The sequence below is a fragment of the Oncorhynchus kisutch genome, linkage group LG6 (genome assembly GCF_002021735.2).
Source record: "Oncorhynchus kisutch isolate 150728-3 linkage group LG6, Okis_V2, whole genome shotgun sequence".
NCBI classification, from domain to species: domain Eukaryota; kingdom Metazoa; phylum Chordata; class Actinopteri; order Salmoniformes; family Salmonidae; genus Oncorhynchus; species Oncorhynchus kisutch.
Window position 1 is genome coordinate 73,601,190 of NC_034179.2, and position 17,344 is coordinate 73,618,533.

Here is a 17,344-nt window from a genome sequence, read left to right on the forward strand (position 1 = left end):
TCAAATATAAAATATATTTTGATTTGTTTAACACTTTTTTTCGTTACTACATGATTGCATATGTGTTATTTCATAGTTTAGGTATTCACTATTATTCTACAAAATTGTAAAAATAAATAAAAACCCTTGAATGAGTAGGTGTGTCCAAACGTTTGACTGGTACTGTATATAGGCCTATAAAACGAACACACAATTGGAAATAATGTGAATTTAAACTTGTCTAGCAGTGAGCTCAAATTTTGACGATTTGGTGCTCTAACAAGAGGTGGGGTGCATATTGAGAAAGGGCATCTATCTTTGTCTCTGCATATCTCAAAGGAAACATGTGTCAGTTTTATCACAGTGTTCTGGTTCCACCCTAGTCGCTCAGTTAGCGTGGCACTGGGATGGTATGCATGTACTTCTATTCAGAGAATATTTCCGGGATAGTATGACATCAGAGTCACTTTCCTTGTTTGAGGTCAATTGGCTATTAATAGCATATATAGTCACATTCTGAACATTTTACCTTTTTTTGTAAGAAAGTCATGCTGATTGTCATTATCCTGTTTGTACCATGGGCCATACATGGGGCATTCATTGGCCATACAGTCTCAATTTCATCAATGCGTTAGTTTCACTTATTTAAACACATTTTTGTATCACAATGAAGGTACATTTCGTAATTTCACATAACTTTTTAAAATCGACATCATATCAATAGACCAGTAAATCAATCAAAACCAATCAATCAATGGGCTCAACTGTGTCAAAATGTAAAATATGATTGATCTTTCGGAGGCAAAATCTATATTCTTCGCGACATAGCCAAATCAAGACGAACATGTCAATAACTTACAGCTTTAGTTTACAATAGGCCTATGTCACATACAGTAGGCATACAATTGGAAATCGTAATGGAACATTTCTAATGCATGAGGTAATTAATAGACCAGATTCAAGTGTTTATAATGTTGATGGCATTGGCAGCAGGCGATTTGATTTTGAGAAGGGGTTTTTGGCAGCCTAAGCATTGCGCAGTGGATTTGGGTTATTTGCCAAAGCCTGCCCTTTTGATGGTTTTGTTTTTGAGGGAAATTGGGGAAACACTAGTTTGGTCTCCAACACAAATACAGTTTACCAGCGTCCTCTGCTGGTCTGCTGCAGACATGACAGCGTGCGCGGCGTGCCCAAGAAATCAACAAATACACTAAATGCAACAGCGCGCTCTGTTGGTCAAATCATGCACAATTAGGCTACAGCTGGCTCGAGAAATGATCTATTCAAACTCCTTGCCAAACGTTAATTGCGTGCAAGGTCCTGTTCAATACCCACTGCAGAGTAGACTAATAGCCTACGTTTATTATTGTGATTATGATCATTAGTTTGACGGATTAGGCAGAAGAACATTGTCTTGGAATGTATTATAAATTACAGTATCATCCACGTTGTATTGAAGATTCAAGAAGGCCTTATTCTAATCAGAGAGATTGGTCCAGTTTCGACTGTTTACTAGAAACACACACAGAGACGGTTTACGATGAAGGCTGATTTATTATTTCCATCCAAATACCATAAAACCAAATGGGGAAAAATACAAACTGAGCATATTACAGAAGGCAAAATAACAAAAACAAAATGTGGCAGTAGGTAAACCTATAGTTGTGAACAAGTAATACAAATATAAATGTATAAAAACGAATGTAAAACAAATATAAAACGTTATAAAATCTAATTGCGAAGGAAATCCTGTATTAAAGGTGTGGGGGGGAAATGACTTAAAGACAAATCCAAATTGAGACACCAATGAGTATACAAAAGATTAAGAACACCTGCTCTTTCCATGACAGCTTTTAGCTGGATTCACCTGGTCAGTCTATGATCCCTTATTGATGTCCCCTGTTAAATCCACTTCAATCAGTGTAGACGAAGGGGAGGAGACGGGTTAAAGAAGGATTTTCAGGCCTTGAGACAATTGAGACATGACTGTGTATGTGTGCCATTCAGAGGGTGAGGCAACTCCACATTAGGAAGGTGTCCTTAATGTTTGGTATACTCAGTGTATTTCTGTATTCTGGACTTCATTCATTTTTAAATTATAATTTTATGCATCACTACTACTGTAGAATAATGTCATATATTATTATAATTTTGGTATACCTATATTACAATGCAAATTCTTCATTCGCTCCATAGTCCATTCTGTCACTTTCTAGTTACCAACCAATCCAAAAAGGGTGCCCACTGAACAGGAATTTTAACCTTGCCTACCACCTTACACACCCTAGTCAGTACCCAAACACCCCACGTCACTCCTTCCCTCAGTAAAACCACTCATAAAATAAACAATCTTTCATTTCAGAAATGTAGTACCTTTATTGGACAGTTTGAGTAGCTACCATTTCTAGTTGCCTTCTCATGAACATTACAAATGTTATTGACCTCAACGATAATGTTGCTGTTACCAAATGTTCCGTTGGGAATTATCTGTCTGGTCATCACATATTATTATATTTACACTCAGACTGATCACCACAACATACAGTGTAACAAAATAGTTTGTTATGAGGGGAAGATCTTTGGATAAAATTCGGAAAGAATTGTTAACCGTTACAACGACTAAAATGTGGTTGGAAGTTAGCCAGTAAGACCATAATTTAAAACAACAGTATCCTGATAAGGGTGCTGTAGGCCTTACCACAGCTAGCTGTCTGACATCTAAAGTAGCAATGCTGTGTGTAAAATTTGTCATCTGTTATAAGTGTTTGAGATCCATACCGTTACCTATGTGAAATTTGGATTGAATAAAAATACACTATCAAAAATACTCTCGGGTAAATAAAGGTTGTGTAGAAATCTCCATCTATTGTAGGGAATTAAACTGGAGTCCTGTATCAGAATTTTTTTTAGCACCAATCAGCTGACTGATACAATCGATAAAGGACACTTCAGAGAGATATGTGTATTTTAGAATGAAATGGGTGATTTTGTAGTTTTAGAATGATATGGGTCAATTAATCATTTTACAGTGATATGGGTGACTTTATGCATTCCATAAATGATTGTGATGAGACACAACATATTCCTACTGTGTCACTGCAACTGATCGATTATCAATGATATATAGAATTACATATATTGCTGGAACAGTAATAAGTAACAAATTCAACGGAAACAAAAAAATAAGCGACAATAATGAACTAAAGGTAAAGTAATACAATCTTGCTTATCTAGCGGCAATAAAAGACACAAAATGAATGTAAGTGGGACTATTGCTGAGTTGAGTTTGTGTGTTGAGCTGTTTCAAGGGGAACGGCTTATTCTGACATGTGAATATTATATCGGAGATTGATTTCAACCGTCACTAACAACAACAAAAACCAGACTGTTGTGCGTAAACAACTACATGTGAGTATAGCATCACGATGAATTCCTTTCCGTTTCAACAAAAGATGCGTTAGGATCGTGTCAAGTGCTGGGTTTCATGCCGACGTGCACATACATTACATACAGAGAGAACACACAGAGAGAAGAGGAAAAATACCATTACAATCACTCTCTCACACACAAATACACACAGACTGACACACACACACACACACACACACACACACACACACACACACACACACACACACACACACATATATATATATATATATATACACAGATATCAACACATGTGGTGTAAAGGTTGAGGAGCTGGCTGAAGAGGTGCTGCTAAATTCTCCAAAAGGTATCTTACAGTGTGGTCACTTTGTTTCACCAGAGGGGGGAGAGGATCCCAAAAGAGGAGACTTTGGTGATACCTTGAGGGTAAAACAACATTTAGAAATCATCACCTGATGCACCCACAAATGAGTGTGTGTTGGTTTTTGTTGAAATGTTAACGGAAATTCTCTGTTTGACAACACTTACAGGGGAAGGAGGCTTGGCGAAGTTGAGGTGAGCGTAGAGAAGCACAGCGATGTCATTCTGACTGGCCTCCAGGGCTATGGACAGGGCTGAACTGCCATCCTAGTGGAGAGAGAGAGAGATAACCATAGGTTGGGTTGCCAAAGAGAGAAAGGGTGAGAAAGGCAAGACAAAGTAGGTCAGGCTGAGGGAAGGATGAGAGACAGAGTTGGGAGCTGGTGCACACAGCTGCACCGCCGAGAGCAAAATAAGAGAGAGTAGAAAACAAACAGTCAAAGACACTGTATTGACATGGGAGACTCACAGATGCTGTTAGACAGAGAGTAGGGAAAACGGGGTGGGAAAGCAACTAGTAAAATGCTATGTAAAATCCTAGAAGTTTGGGAGAAGGTTTGTTGACTCACGTTATCAGTGAGGGTGACATCACAGCCTGGCACAGACAGCAGCTGACGCACGATGTCGACGTGGCCGTGCTCACAGGCACACATGAGCGCCGTGGAGCCGTCGTCATCGCGGATGTTGACCTGTGCCCCGCAGGATAGGAGCGCCCGTACCATGTCCCCTCGCCCGTGACTCACTGCCAGCATCAACGCCGTCTGACCCGCCTAACAACATACAACAGTTACCTGTTAGGAAGGCCACGACTTTTACCAGTCTCCTGACCTTGTGACCTGGAAAAACTCCAGGCAGTAGTTATAAGAGCTGGCCTAACACCAACAGTCAGCTTTACAAAACCATTGGAGGCAAGAAAAGACATGTCCTGGCCCAACATAACCAGAACATAGATACGATGTAGAGCTATCAGCAACATACATGCAAAGGAGCCATCTAACTGAAGTAGCTGAAAAAGCCATTCTGTCAGGGGCTCGGGAGGGATTTCATCAGTCTGCCTGAGCTTGGCTGTGTGCAGGGAGGCCTGATGTCCAGCAGGGGGCATAGTGTACCTGGCTGGCTTTGGCGTTCACGTCCCCTGTGCGCAGCAGCTGCAGGACAGTGTGAAGGTCACTGTCAGAGTGGAAGGCAGCCAGAGCTGTCAGCATGATGGCTGTGTACCCGGCCTTGTTCTGCTTGTCAGCGTTGCACAGGCCTGACAGGGAGAGAGCGACCAGGACATGTTTATTATGAGAGTTATATCCCTAAGCCATTCCACTAACAGTCATGCAGTACATGAAGGTTATACATACAGTCAATGGTATCTATGGCTCTGAGGCAGACCACAAGTCTGTGTTAGATATACACATTCATACAGTGCTGATCCATGTACTGTACGAACAAACCAAACACTTACTTGTCCACCATAAAAGTAAACCACTATTCTCTTGTCTGTAAACACACACATCCCCCAGTCACTCACCAGTGTCCAGCAGCAGCTTGACCACAGGGAAGTTGGAGTGGGAGACGGTGTAGTGCAGGGCCGTGTTGCCGTTGCCGTCGGCCATATTGACCACAAACTTCAGCAGCTGTGGGGAGACTGAGGAGAAGGTATCCATATAGGCCCTGACCATGGCAGTGTCAGCTGCCTTGTGACAGGACACACGAAGCCACTCCTGGAGCACCGTGGTGTAGGCTGTCCTCTGGGGAGGGAAATCACAGAGACCGGTCTCAGACTAACAACCAGACAGGACTGGTCAAAGTAACTCACACTGTTTAAGATACACAGATGGATGTAGGCCTGACTGCTTTGGCTTAATGGGATAACCCAGAATTGTAAAGTGCAGGAGACCAGAGTTCAAATCCCTGTCGGTTACATGTCCACAATCATGTAGAAAGTGACTATATGAAATGACAAGTCACAGATGAAGTCATCTAAACTGGCATGGTGGGAGTAAAAGAGAATTGCATACTGCTGCTTGCTGGCTAAAAGCATTTGGTTCACCCAGGGCTTTCTGCAGGGCATGGAGAGATGCCATCAGGCTCTCACTGAACTCCAGTCTGACAGAGATGAAAGAAAACACAGCTAATTCAAACAGACACAATATCATAGTGCACTTGAGATCAATCATGGAATGACGAATCTACTGATTAGAGTTTTTAAATGGTTGTGCTGGTTTACCTGGTTTCTTGATTGGCTGCTCCAGTAGCACTTGGGGCGTTACCAGGTGTTGGTGTCGAGGCTGGTGACTGGACTCTCCTCTGCTGGGAGCTTTGTTCAGTAGCTGATGATTGGGTGGCCCAATGCTGAGGGGCGAGGTCAGTAGTTTGTGATTTGATGGCATCGAGCTGAACGGTGACATCAGTGGTATTTGATTGGGTGACACCCTGCTTTACTTCCGGGTTAGTGGCTTCTGGTTGGCATCTGGGTGGCTTGGGGGGTGCAGAACAGATAGCAGCTGATTGCACGGTGCACTGCTCAGGTGTAGTGGGTTCAGTGCTAGTATTTATGGAGGTACACTCCTGAGGGATGGGGTCTGGGACCGATGATTGGACAATACTCCCCTGACGGACACAGTCATTGGCTGGAGACGGGTAGGTCGTCTCAGTGGGGGTAGAGTCAGAGGCACATTGCTGCACGGCAGTGTTCAAGGCTGGTGATAAGGTGGCTACATGCTGCAGTCCTATGCTTACGGTTGCTGATTGGCTGGTGCTCCGCTCAGAGGCAGGTTCGCAGGCTGGTGGTTGGACGCTGGTGGTTGGGAGCGGAGTGACATGCTCTAGCCTTGTGGAGGAGACTGGGACTGCTGCTGCTTGCTGGTGCCGTCCCGCTGCAGACTCTGGTGCTTCTGGGAGTTTCTCTGTGGTCTCATGATATTCACTGGCATCACTCTCCTCTGAACTCTCACTACTACTGTCGTCTGACGAGGTGGACTCATACCTGCAGGACAGAACTGATCTATCACACACGTCAACTCACGCTTTCTGTAGTGTAACATGAATACACTGTTACACGTAAACAATGTCATACACTATCAATACCACACGTACCCTCCATTGACTCCAGTGAACTGCAGGTTCTTCTTGGTGGATGGAGAGCCAGGTTCTCCTTCTGCCTTACGTTTCATAATGGACCTCAGGGCAGTCTGGGGAGAGGCTGCTGCAGCTGGAGAGAAGACCCAATGTTTCCACAATGTTATGTTACGTCAGGGCCAGTAAGCGGGAGGGTTAAGGTAAGGAGTCGTACGGTCCATAGCTACCTGGCTTTGATGGGTCTTCTTGAGACTGGACAGTGTTTATGGCAGTGTGCTGGGGTGTCTCTCCTTCCTTCAGATGCAGCAAAGCCATCTGATTACCAATGGTATCAATGGCGATGGCAGGACTAGTGACAGGCACAGAGGTGGACAGCTCACTTCTTAGGACCTCTCGGACCTGTTTGGAGGAGATGGCGATCGGCAGCTCAACAGCTGCATCTGGAGGAATGGAAAGGAAGAGGACAAAAGATGGAAGGGATCAACAATCAAAGAAAACACATGGTTTTTAACGTAACTAGTTGTTATAGAAAACATTTGTACATTTTACAGGAGCATATAGAGGTAAATGCCTTGCTCAGGGGCACATCGGCATCCTCTTTCACCTAGTTGGCTCAGGGATTTGAACCAGTGACCTTTAGGTTACTGGCCCAACGCTCTTAACCACTAGACTACCTGCCACTCCATTTAAACCTACTTCATTTAATTTGATATCACTTGTAACTTATCACTGAAGTCAGACCTACCGTCTGGGCCCAGGGCCTGTGCATGTCCTCTGTGGGTTCCCTCCAGGACTGTACCACCTGGAGGGAGGGAGGGGGAGCTGCACCCCTCTGCCCGGAGCAACGTGCCCACCCCCACCACAGTGGCTGGTTGCTCCAGCGTGTACACCTGGATTCCCACAGTCCTCTGTGCCCGGTGATGGGGCTGCTGGGTAAAGCTGACTACCGTTTGCAGGCTGCGTCCCTGCTGCTCCTGCCAGCTCAGACTGGTGGCCCTGACCGAGTGGTTTGCCTGGGGGGCCTGAGCCTGCCTCTCCCTCTTAGCTGCCTGCACCTGCTGCTGGGCAGCCTGCAGCTCCTGCATCGTACTCTTCAGCTGGCCCTCCAGCTGGCCCACCTGGCTCTTCAGGGCCTCTGTCTCCGGCACCAGCCCCAGGTCCTGCTCCTTCACCCCTATGCCCACATCCACCAGCTGGCTGCCCCTCGCTTCCTCTGGTCCCACCCCAATGGTACGCACTTCCCTCTGCCCAGCCGGCCGCGCTCCACCCACGATCACCGTGTCCTCAATCTCACAGCCTGAGTCTGCCTGCGGCCTGGAGCCCTCAGGACTGGTGGGGGTGGTGGGGGACAGAGGCCCTTCTGCAACCCTGATGGTGGCTCCAGCTCCAGAGCTCACCTCCTCCTCTGGGATGTCGATGTAGAGCTCCCCTCGGGGCCGGCCCACTCTGCCGAAGCCAAGGGTGTGTCCCAGAAACTTCTGGCTCTTCAGCTGGACGCTTAGCTGCCTCTTCTCCTCCTGCAGCACAGAGATCTTCACCTGGAGCACGGGGATGGTCTTCACCTGCTCCTCCAGCTCCCGGATCTTCCTCAGAGCCACCGCCATCTGCTCCCTTACATGCTGCAGGTGGGCCGGGGTGGGCGACACGGGCGTGGACAGGCCGGAGCTCATGGGGGTGAAGGAGCCTGTTCCTCCTCCATGGGTGCGGTTGTAGCTGTGGGCGCTGCTCAGGGAGGTGGTGGATCCGGCCATGCTGTTGTGCATGCTACCAAGTGTGCTGGAGAACCTCCTGGGGCCCCCTTCTTTCTCTTCCTCCAACTTCCTGCGGGCGTCCAGCAGGGTCTTCTCCACCCGGGCCGTGCTGAAGCTGGGCCTCTGGGAGTGGGAGTGGGAGTTGTGTGGGTGGTAGCCCGGGGCGCAGTAGGAGAATGATGATTGGCGACTGTCCTGGCTGGTGTTGGAGCACAGGGACTCTGTGGAGGTCCACCAGGAGCCTGTGTAGCCGTACCCCCGGGGGAGAGACCCGTAGCGGGGCCGGCGCTGACCGGGGACCTTCTTGATGGTGTTTCCCTTCTCAATGTCGTTGACATACTTGAGGAAGTCTAGGTCCAGACGGTAGCCGTAGGGGGTCTCCACAGAGTAGGGTGCCTCCTGCTCCTTCCCGTGCAGGGAGGGGGGAGCGGACGGGGTAAGCTTCCCTGCAGGGAACAGGAAATAGAGTTAAAACAAGCGGAAATCTGCCATCTAATCTCGGACTCAGACTTCAGAAAAGAGCATCATCTCTCGAGGACACGGAGTGTTTGGGTATGCATTCTAATAGTAGCTACACAAATTAGGTAGAAACAAAGTTTGATAAATAAAGGAGTCGGTTATAGCCAGACCTTGATCGGTTTAAGGTATTTAAAGACTTTAGGTTGATCTAAGTTATTTTGGATGTTAAACACTTCAGGCCAAGGCCGATTAAGTTAAATCCTGGACTGAAAAGCATGCCAAAGGGAGAAACTCCAATGAAATGACTTTATGGTCTTAATCTGTGTCTGGGAAACAGTCCCTACATGAGAAATAGATTATTCACTCACATGATAGTTTGTGGAAGATGATTCAGTATTAGGATGTTAAGAAATAGAAAGAGTAGAGTTAGGACCATACCTCCTGGGAAGCTGGGGTCCATGTGCAGCACCTGAGCCATGATGTCACACGTTTACCCACAAAACCTCACCTGGGGGGGGAGAGAGAGACACATTCATACAAACCTATCAAACACTTCCACAACATAGACAGAAGAACTACTCCTAATGGAGCGACCCACTGTAAGATATTTGCCAATACATTGTACACAAAGGGGGGATACCATAGATACACCAGCAGGGGTAAGGCCAGTGGAAAAAAATATTGAACCTTAAAGGGTTCTTTGGTTATCCCTATAGGAGAACCCGTTGAAGAACAATTTTTGGCTACAGGTAAAACCCTTTCTACAGAGGGTTCTCCATGGAACCAAAAAGGGTTATACCTGGAACCGAAAAGGATTCTACCTGGAACCAAAAAAGGTTCTCCTGTGTGGACAGCCGAATAATTTAATTTAATTTTACCTTTATTTAACCAGGCAAGTCAGTTAAGAACATATTCTTATTTTCAATGACGGCCTGGGAACAATGGGTTAACTGCCTGTTCAGGGGCAGAACGACAGATTTGTACCTTGTCAGCTCGGGGGTTTGAACTCACAACCTTCCGGTTACTAGTCCAATGCTCTAACCACTAGGCTACGCTGTGGTTAGAGCCCTTGTTTCTAAGAGTGTAGGGTCACAATGACAAACCTTGTAGTTGAAGTCTCTCTCTCTCTCACGAGGGCGGAGTAGTGTAAGCTGGGTTTGTATTGGTCAATATACTGCTTCTTTGTTGGGGTGGCCTGAGATTTTAATTGGTCATACTGTAGGATGGTCATATGGTGGGTCGGCTATATCTAACATCTTGTGTATGTCCCTAAGAATCTCTGTGTGTGATATATTTAGCCATAATTAGCCATTTCTCTGCTTTTCAGCCTGCTTATGTTCTTTCTGCTCAATAGTACATCTTTCTGCTCGATAGTACATCTTTCTGCTCGATAGTACATCTTTCTGCTCAATAGTACATCTTTCTGCTCAATAGTACATCTTTCTGCTCGATAGTACATCTTTCTGCTCGATAGTACATCTTTCTGCTCGATAGTACATCTTTCTGCTCGATAGTACATCTTTCTGCTCGATAGTACATCTTTCTGCTCGATAGTACATCTTTCTGCTCAATAGTACATCTTTCTGCTCAATAGTTCACCTTTTGTTTGTTTCTGGTTCTAATATTCCGAGGGGGAGAAGAGTTAGAAGGGAAAGTTTCCTGGCAGCTTATTCCAGGAGAGAGAGGTTGGAGGCCAGTTACAGCCTTATTAGGAATCGTTTGTGAACACCAACAGAGGTTCTCGATTTAGGGTTTACAGACACTCTCGCCCTTTCTTTCTCTCCCACTCTTATTTCCCCTCTCTGTTCCCTCTCTCTGTCTCTCCCCTCCCCCTATTTCCTTCTCTCCCCCTCTACTCGTCAGCTGACGATAAAGAGATTTCAGTTGACCACTGTCTCCCCTCATCCCCCTTCCCCCTCCGCTTGCTTCAATACACTCAACCCAGGATAGTACATTCACCACATTAAACACAATCAAAACAATGACCAAATGCACACTGGGATCGACACTGAGAAAACCAATGCATATTTCATGTTGTTGTGAACTTTCTATTTGCCTACTGGATGTCTTGCTATTGGTGTACTAACATTTCTGTTTGGAAGTTAATAGTGATGGCTGAGCTATTCTTCAGATACCCTTTGCAGTTTCTGTTGGCTTGTGGCAAGAGGAAAGTGACATGCTGCCAGCGATGACATACGGCCCACAATGAGGGGTCTCTGATTCCGTGTGCCTCCCCAGCCGATAAATATTAACTTTCTAGGTCATTCATTTGTGAGAACTGGGATTAACTTTTTCAGCATTACATCTGTTGCATTAGACACTGGAGCCTCACCAGCTGAATCTGTAAAACAGACATCAACAGTTTGGACCCGAATTGAGTTTGTTCTCAGGGCATACTTAGTTCATGCCCAGTTTTCTGTTCTGTTCCATCAGCAAGAAATGAGTCTCTCTCTGCTCATTTCAATTTCTGTCTCTCCCCTTGCTCGTCCTCTCCCTCCCTCTAATCTCATGACTCTCGTCAGCGCCTGTTTATGCTCTTGCCCATTTCAGGGAAAGTAGGGCACTTGGAAACATTGACTAAATTGACGTGGTATTTTTGAAGCCTGAATTTCTCTGTATATTGTAGCTCTCCCTATCTCTGTCTTTCTCATGGCCACAAACACACACACACAGATACGCACACGCTCACGTGCCCACACAACCCCCCCCCCCCCCCACACAAACAAAGAATGCAAACAATTTGATATGATCAACAAAACGTTGATAAGATCAAATGTGACCTCTGCAAAATGATGGAAGGACATGTAGTGTTAGTATTAAAGTAGTTGCAACAAATCAAATGCCTTCTGAGATTTAATGTTTAATGTGCATTTCCTGGTATGAGTACAGTATAAATGCTTATGTGAGCGTATCTGAAATATCCAATGTGAGTGTTTGTGTCTATGAGGAAGAACAGGAAGGTGATGTGTGTGTGTGTCATTGAGAGAGAACAGGAAGGTGATGTGTGTGTGTGTCATTGAGAGAGAACAGGAAGGTGGTGTGTGTGTGTGTGTCAATGAGAGAGAACAGGAAGGTGGCGTGTGTGTGTGTGTGTCATTGAGAGAGAACAGGAAGGTGGCGTGTGTGTGTGTCATTGAGAGAGAAAAGGAAGGTGGCATGTGTGTGTGTGTGTGTGTGTGTGTGTCATTGAGAGAGTACAGGGAGGTGGCGTGTGTGTGTCATTGAGAGAGAACAGGAAGGTGGCGTGTGTGTGTGTGTCATTGAGAGAGAACAGGAAGGTGGCGTGTGTGTGTGTCATTGACAGAGAACAGGAAGGTGGCGTGTGTGTGTGTGTGTGTGTGTGTGTGTGTGTCATTGACAGAGAACAGGAAGGTGGCGTGTGTGTGTGTGTGTGTGTGTGTGTGTGTGTGTGTGTGTGTGTGTGTGTGTGTGTGTCATTGAGAGAGTACAGGAAGGTGGTGGTGTGTGTGTGTGTGTGTCATTGAGAGAGTACAGGAAGGAGGTGTGTGTGTGTGTTTTTGAGAGAGTACAGGAAGGTGGTGTGTGTGTGTGTGTGTCATTGAGAGAGAACAGGAAGGTGGTGTGTGTGTGTCATTGAGAGAGAACAGGAAGGTGGTGTGTGTGTGTGTGTGTCATTGAGAGAGTACAGGAAGGTGGTGTGTGTGTGTGTGTGTCATTGAGAGAGAACAGGAAGGTGGTGTGTGTGTGTCATTGAGAGAGTACAGAAAGGTGGCGTGTGTGTGTGTGTGTGTGTCATTGACAGAGAACAGGAAGGTGCCGTGTGTGTGTCATTGAGAGAGAACAGGAAGGTGGTGTGTGTGTGTGACAATGAGAGAGAACAGGAAGGTGGCATGTGTGTGTGTGTCATTGAGAGAGTACAGGAAGGTGGTGTGTGTGTGTGTGTGTGTCATTGAGAGAGAACAGGAAGGTGGCGTGTGTGTGTGTGTCATTGAGAGAGAACAGGAAGGTGGCGTGTGTGTGTGTGTGTCATTGAGAGAGTACAGGGAGGTGGCGTGTGTGTGTGTGTCATTGAGAGAGAACAGGAAGGTGGCGTGTGTGTGTGTGTGTGTGTGTGTGTGTGTGTGTGTGTGTGTGTGTGTGTCATTGACAGAGAACAGGAAGGTGAGGTGTGTGTGTGGCATTGAGAGAGTACAGGAAGATGGTGGTGTGTGTGTGTGTCATTGAGAGAGTACAGGAAGGTGAGGTGTGTGTGTGTCATTGAGAGAGTACAGGAAGGTGGTGTGTGTGTGTGTGTGTCATTGAGAGTACAGGAAGGAGGTGTGTGTGTGTCATTGAGACAGTACAGGAAGGTGGTGTGTGTGTGTGTGTCATTGAGAGAGTACAGGAAGGTGAGGTGTGTGTGTGGCATTGAGAGAGTACAGGAAGGTGGTGGTGTGTGGGTGTGACATTGAGAGAGTACAGGAAGGTGGTGTGTGTGTGTGTGTCATTGAGAGTACAGGAAGGAGGTGTGTGTGTCATTGAGACAGTACAGGAAGGAGGTGTGTGTGTGTCATTGAGACAGTACAGGAAGGAGGTGTGTGTGTGTGTGTCATTGAGAGAGTACAGGAAGGTGGTGTGTGTGTGTGTGTCATTGAGACAGTACAGGAAGGAGGTGTGTGTGTGTCATTGAGACAGTACAGGAAGGAGGTGTGTGTGTGTGTGTGTGTGTCATTGAGAGAGAACAGGAAGGTGGTGTGTGTGTGTGTCATTGAGAGAGTACAGGAAGGTGGTGTGTGTGTGATTCAGAGAGTACAGGAAGATGCCGTGTGTGTGTGTGTGTCAGAGAGAGTACAGGAAGGGGGTGTGTGTGTGTGTGTGTCATTGAGAGAGTACAAGAAGGTGGTGTGTGTGTGTGTGTCATTGAGAGCGAACAGGAAGGTGGTGTGTGTGTGTGTGTGTCATTGAGAGCGAACAGGAAGGTGGCGTGTGTGTGTGTGTGTGTCATTGAGAGCGAACAGGAAGGTGGCGTGTGTGTGTGTGTGTGTGTGTGTGTGTGTCATTGAGAGTGTACAAGAAGGTGGTGTGTGTGTGTGTGTGTGTGTGTGTGTGTGTGTGTGTGTGTGTGTGTGTGTGTGTGTGTGTGTGATTCAGAGAGTACAGGAAGATGCCGTGTGTGTGTGTGTGATTCAGAGAGTACAGGAAGATGCCGTGTGTGTGTGTGTGTCATTGAGAGGGTACAGGAAGGTGGTGTGTGTCATTGAGAGAGTACAGGAAGGTGGTGTGTGTGTGTGTGTCATTGAGAGAGTACAGGAAGGTGGCGTGTGTGTGTGTGTCATTGAGAGAGTACAGGAAGGTGAGGTGTGTGTGTGGCATTGAGAGAGTACAGGAAGGTGGTGGTGTGTGGGTGTGTCATTGAGAGAGTACAGGAAGGTGGTGTGTGTGTGTCATTGAGAGTACAGGAAGGAGGTGTGTGTGTGTCATTGAGACAGTACAGGAAGGAGGTGTGTGTGTGTCATTGAGAGAGTACAGGAAGGTGGTGTGTGTGTGTGTCATTGAGAGTACAGGAAGGAGGTGTGTGTGTGTCATTGAGAGAGAACAGGAAGGTGGCGTGTGTGTGTGTGTGTGTGTGTGTGTGTCATTGAGAGTGTACAAGAAGGTGGTGTGTGTGTGTGTGTGTGTGTGTGTGTGTGTGTGTGTGTGTGTGTGTGTGTGTGTGTGTGTGTGTGTGTGTGTGATTCAGAGAGTACAGGAAGATGCCGTGTGTGTGTGTGTGATTCAGAGAGTACAGGAAGATGCCGTGTGTGTGTGTGTCATTGAGAGGGTACAGGAAGGTGGTGTGTGTCATTGAGAGTACAGGAAGGTGGTGTGTGTGTGTCATTGAGAGAGTACAGGAAGGTGGCGTGTGTGTGTGTGTCATTGAGAGAGTACAGGAAGGTGGCGTATGTGTGTGTGTGTGTGTGTGTGTATGTGTGTGTGTGTGTGTGTGTCATTGAGAGAGTACAGGAAGGTGGCGTGTGTGTGTGTGTGTGTGTCATTGAGAGAGTACAGGAAGGTGGTGTGTGTGTGTGTGTCATTGAGAGAGTACAGGAAGGTGGTGTGTGTGTGTGTGTGTGTGTCATTGAGAGAGTACAGGAAGGTGGTGTGTGTGTGTCATTGAGAGAGTACAGGAAGTTGGTGTGTGTGTGTGTTATTGAGAGAGTACAGGAAGGTGGTGTGTGTGTGTGTGTCATTGAGAGAGAACAGGAAGGTGGTGTGTGTGCGTGTCATTGAGAGAGTACAGGAAGTTGGTGTGTGTGTGTGTTATTGAGAGAGTACAGGAAGGTGGTGTGTGTGTGTGTGTGTGTCATTGAGAGAGAACAGGAAGGTGGAGTGTGTGTGTGTCATTGAGAGAGAACAGGAAGGTGGCGTGTGTGTGTGTGTGTGTGTCATTGAGAGAGTACAGGAAGGTAGTGTGTGTGTGTGTTCGTGTCATTGAGAGAGTACAGGAAGGTGGTATGTGTGTGTGTCATTGAGAGAGAACAGGAAGGTGGCGTGTGTGTGTCATTGAGAGAGTACAGGAAGGTAGTGTGTGTGTGTGTGTTCGTGTCATTGAGAGAGTACAGGAAGGTGGTGTGTGTGTGTCATTGAGAGAGAACAGGAAGGTGGCGTGTGTGTGTGTGTGTGTCATTGAGAGAGAACAGGAAAGTGGCGTGTGTGTGTGTGTCATTGAGAGAGTACAGGAAGGTGGTGTGTGTGTGTGTGTGTGTGTGTGTGTGTCATTGAGAGAGTACAGGAAGGTGGTGTGTGTGTGTGTGTGTGTCATTGAGAGAGAACAGGAAGGTGGTGTGTGTGTGTGTCTTTGAGAGAGTACAGGAAGGTGGCGTGTTTGTGTGTGTCATTGAGAGAGTACAGGAAGTTGGTGTGTGTGTGTGTTATTGAGAGAGTACAGGAAGGTGGTGTGTGTGTGTGTCTTTGAGAGAGTACAGGGAGGTGGCGTGTGTGTGTGTGTCATTGAGAGAGAACAGGAAGGTGGCGTGTGTGTGTGTGTGTGTGTGTCATTGACAGAGAACAGGAAGGTGAGGTGTGTGTGTGGCATTGAGAGAGTACAGGAAGGTGGTGGTGTGTGTGTGTGTCATTGAGAGAGTACAGGAAGGTGAGGTGTGTGTGTGGCATTGAGAGAGTACAGGAAGGTGGTGGTGTGTGTGTGTGTGTCATTGAGAGAGTACAGGAAGGTGGTGTGTGTGTGTGTGTGTGTGTCATTGAGAGTACAGGAAGGAGGTGTGTGTGTGTCATTGAGAGAGTACAGGAAGGTGGTGTGTGTGTGTGTGTGTGTGTGTGTGTGTGTCATTGAGAGAGTACAGGAAGGTGGTGTGTGTGTGTGTGTGTGTCATTGAGAGAGAACAGGAAGGTGGTGTGTGTGTGTGTCTTTGAGAGAGTACAGGGAGGTGGCGTGTGTGTGTGTGTCATTGAGAGAGAACAGGAAGGTGGCGTGTGTGTGTGTGTGTGTGTGTCATTGACAGAGAACAGGAAGGTGAGGTGTGTGTGTGGCATTGAGAGAGTACAGGAAGGTGGTGGTGTGTGTGTGTGTCATTGAGAGAGTACAGGAAGGTGAGGTGTGTGTGTGGCATTGAGAGAGTACAGGAAGGTGGTGGTGTGTGTGTGTGTGTCATTGAGAGTACAGGAAGGAGGTGTGTGTGTGTCATTGAGACAGTACAGGAAGGTGGTGTGTGTGTGTGTGTCATTGAGAGAGTACAGGAAGGTGAGGTGTGTGTGTGGCATTGAGAGAGTACAGGAAGGTGGTGGTGTGTGGGTGTGTCATTGAGAGAGTACAGGAAGGAGGTGTGTGTGTGTCATTGAGACAGTACAGGAAGGAGGTGTGTGTGTGTGTCATTGAGAGTACAGGAAGGAGGTGTGTGTGTGTCATTGAGAGAGAACAGGAAGGTGGCGTGTGTGTGTGTGTGTGTGTGTGTGTGTCATTGAGAGTGTACAAGAAGGTGGTGTGTGTGTGTGTGTGTGTGTGTGTGTGATTCAGAGAGTACAGGAAGATGCCGTGTGTGTGTGTGTGATTCAGAGAGTACAGGAAGATGCCGTGTGTGTGTGTGTCATTGAGAGGGTACAGGAAGGTGGTGTGTGTCATTGAGAGTACAGGAAGGTGGTGTGTGTGTGTCATTGAGAGAGTACAGGAAGGTGGCGTGTGTGTGTGTGTCATTGAGAGAGTACAGGAAGGTGGCGTATGTGTGTGTGTGTGTGTGTGTGTGTATGTGTGTGTGTGTGTGTCATTGAGAGAGTACAGGAAGGTGGCGTGTGTGTGTGTGTGTGTGTCATTGAGAGAGTACAGGAAGGTGGTGTGTGTGTGTGTGTCATTGAGAGAGTACAGGAAGGTGGTGTGTGTGTGTGTGTGTGTGTGTCATTGAGAG

General features: G+C 46.9%; 1 protein-coding gene across 2 annotated transcripts in view; it reads right to left on the reverse strand.

Moving 5' to 3' along the window:
• Positions 1 to 1,513: 1,513 nt before the first annotated feature.
• Positions 1,514 to 17,344, reverse strand: part of LOC109878540 (KN motif and ankyrin repeat domain-containing protein 2-like) — a 52,875-nt gene continuing 37,044 nt past the window's right edge. The window contains exons 3-14 of one of the 2 annotated variants that reach the window (XM_031827433.1): positions 9,447 to 9,516; positions 7,544 to 8,995; positions 7,026 to 7,238; positions 6,817 to 6,931; positions 5,948 to 6,706; positions 5,739 to 5,826; positions 5,249 to 5,468; positions 4,839 to 4,981; positions 4,299 to 4,499; positions 3,898 to 3,996; positions 3,725 to 3,788; positions 1,514 to 3,454 (exon numbers count right to left, since the gene is read on the reverse strand). In XM_031827433.1, coding sequence (XP_031683293.1) covers positions 3,732 to 3,788; positions 3,898 to 3,996; positions 4,299 to 4,499; positions 4,839 to 4,981; positions 5,249 to 5,468; positions 5,739 to 5,826; positions 5,948 to 6,706; positions 6,817 to 6,931; positions 7,026 to 7,238; positions 7,544 to 8,995; positions 9,447 to 9,486 — 3,387 coding nt within the window. In that variant the 5' untranslated portion in view covers positions 9,487 to 9,516 and the 3' untranslated portion in view covers positions 1,514 to 3,454; positions 3,725 to 3,731. Of the gene's footprint in view, positions 3,789 to 3,897; positions 3,997 to 4,298; positions 4,500 to 4,838; positions 4,982 to 5,248; positions 5,469 to 5,738; positions 5,827 to 5,947; positions 6,707 to 6,816; positions 6,932 to 7,025; positions 7,239 to 7,543; positions 8,996 to 9,446; positions 9,517 to 17,344 lie in introns of both variants that reach the window. The other variant, XM_031827432.1, reaches the window with a different exon arrangement.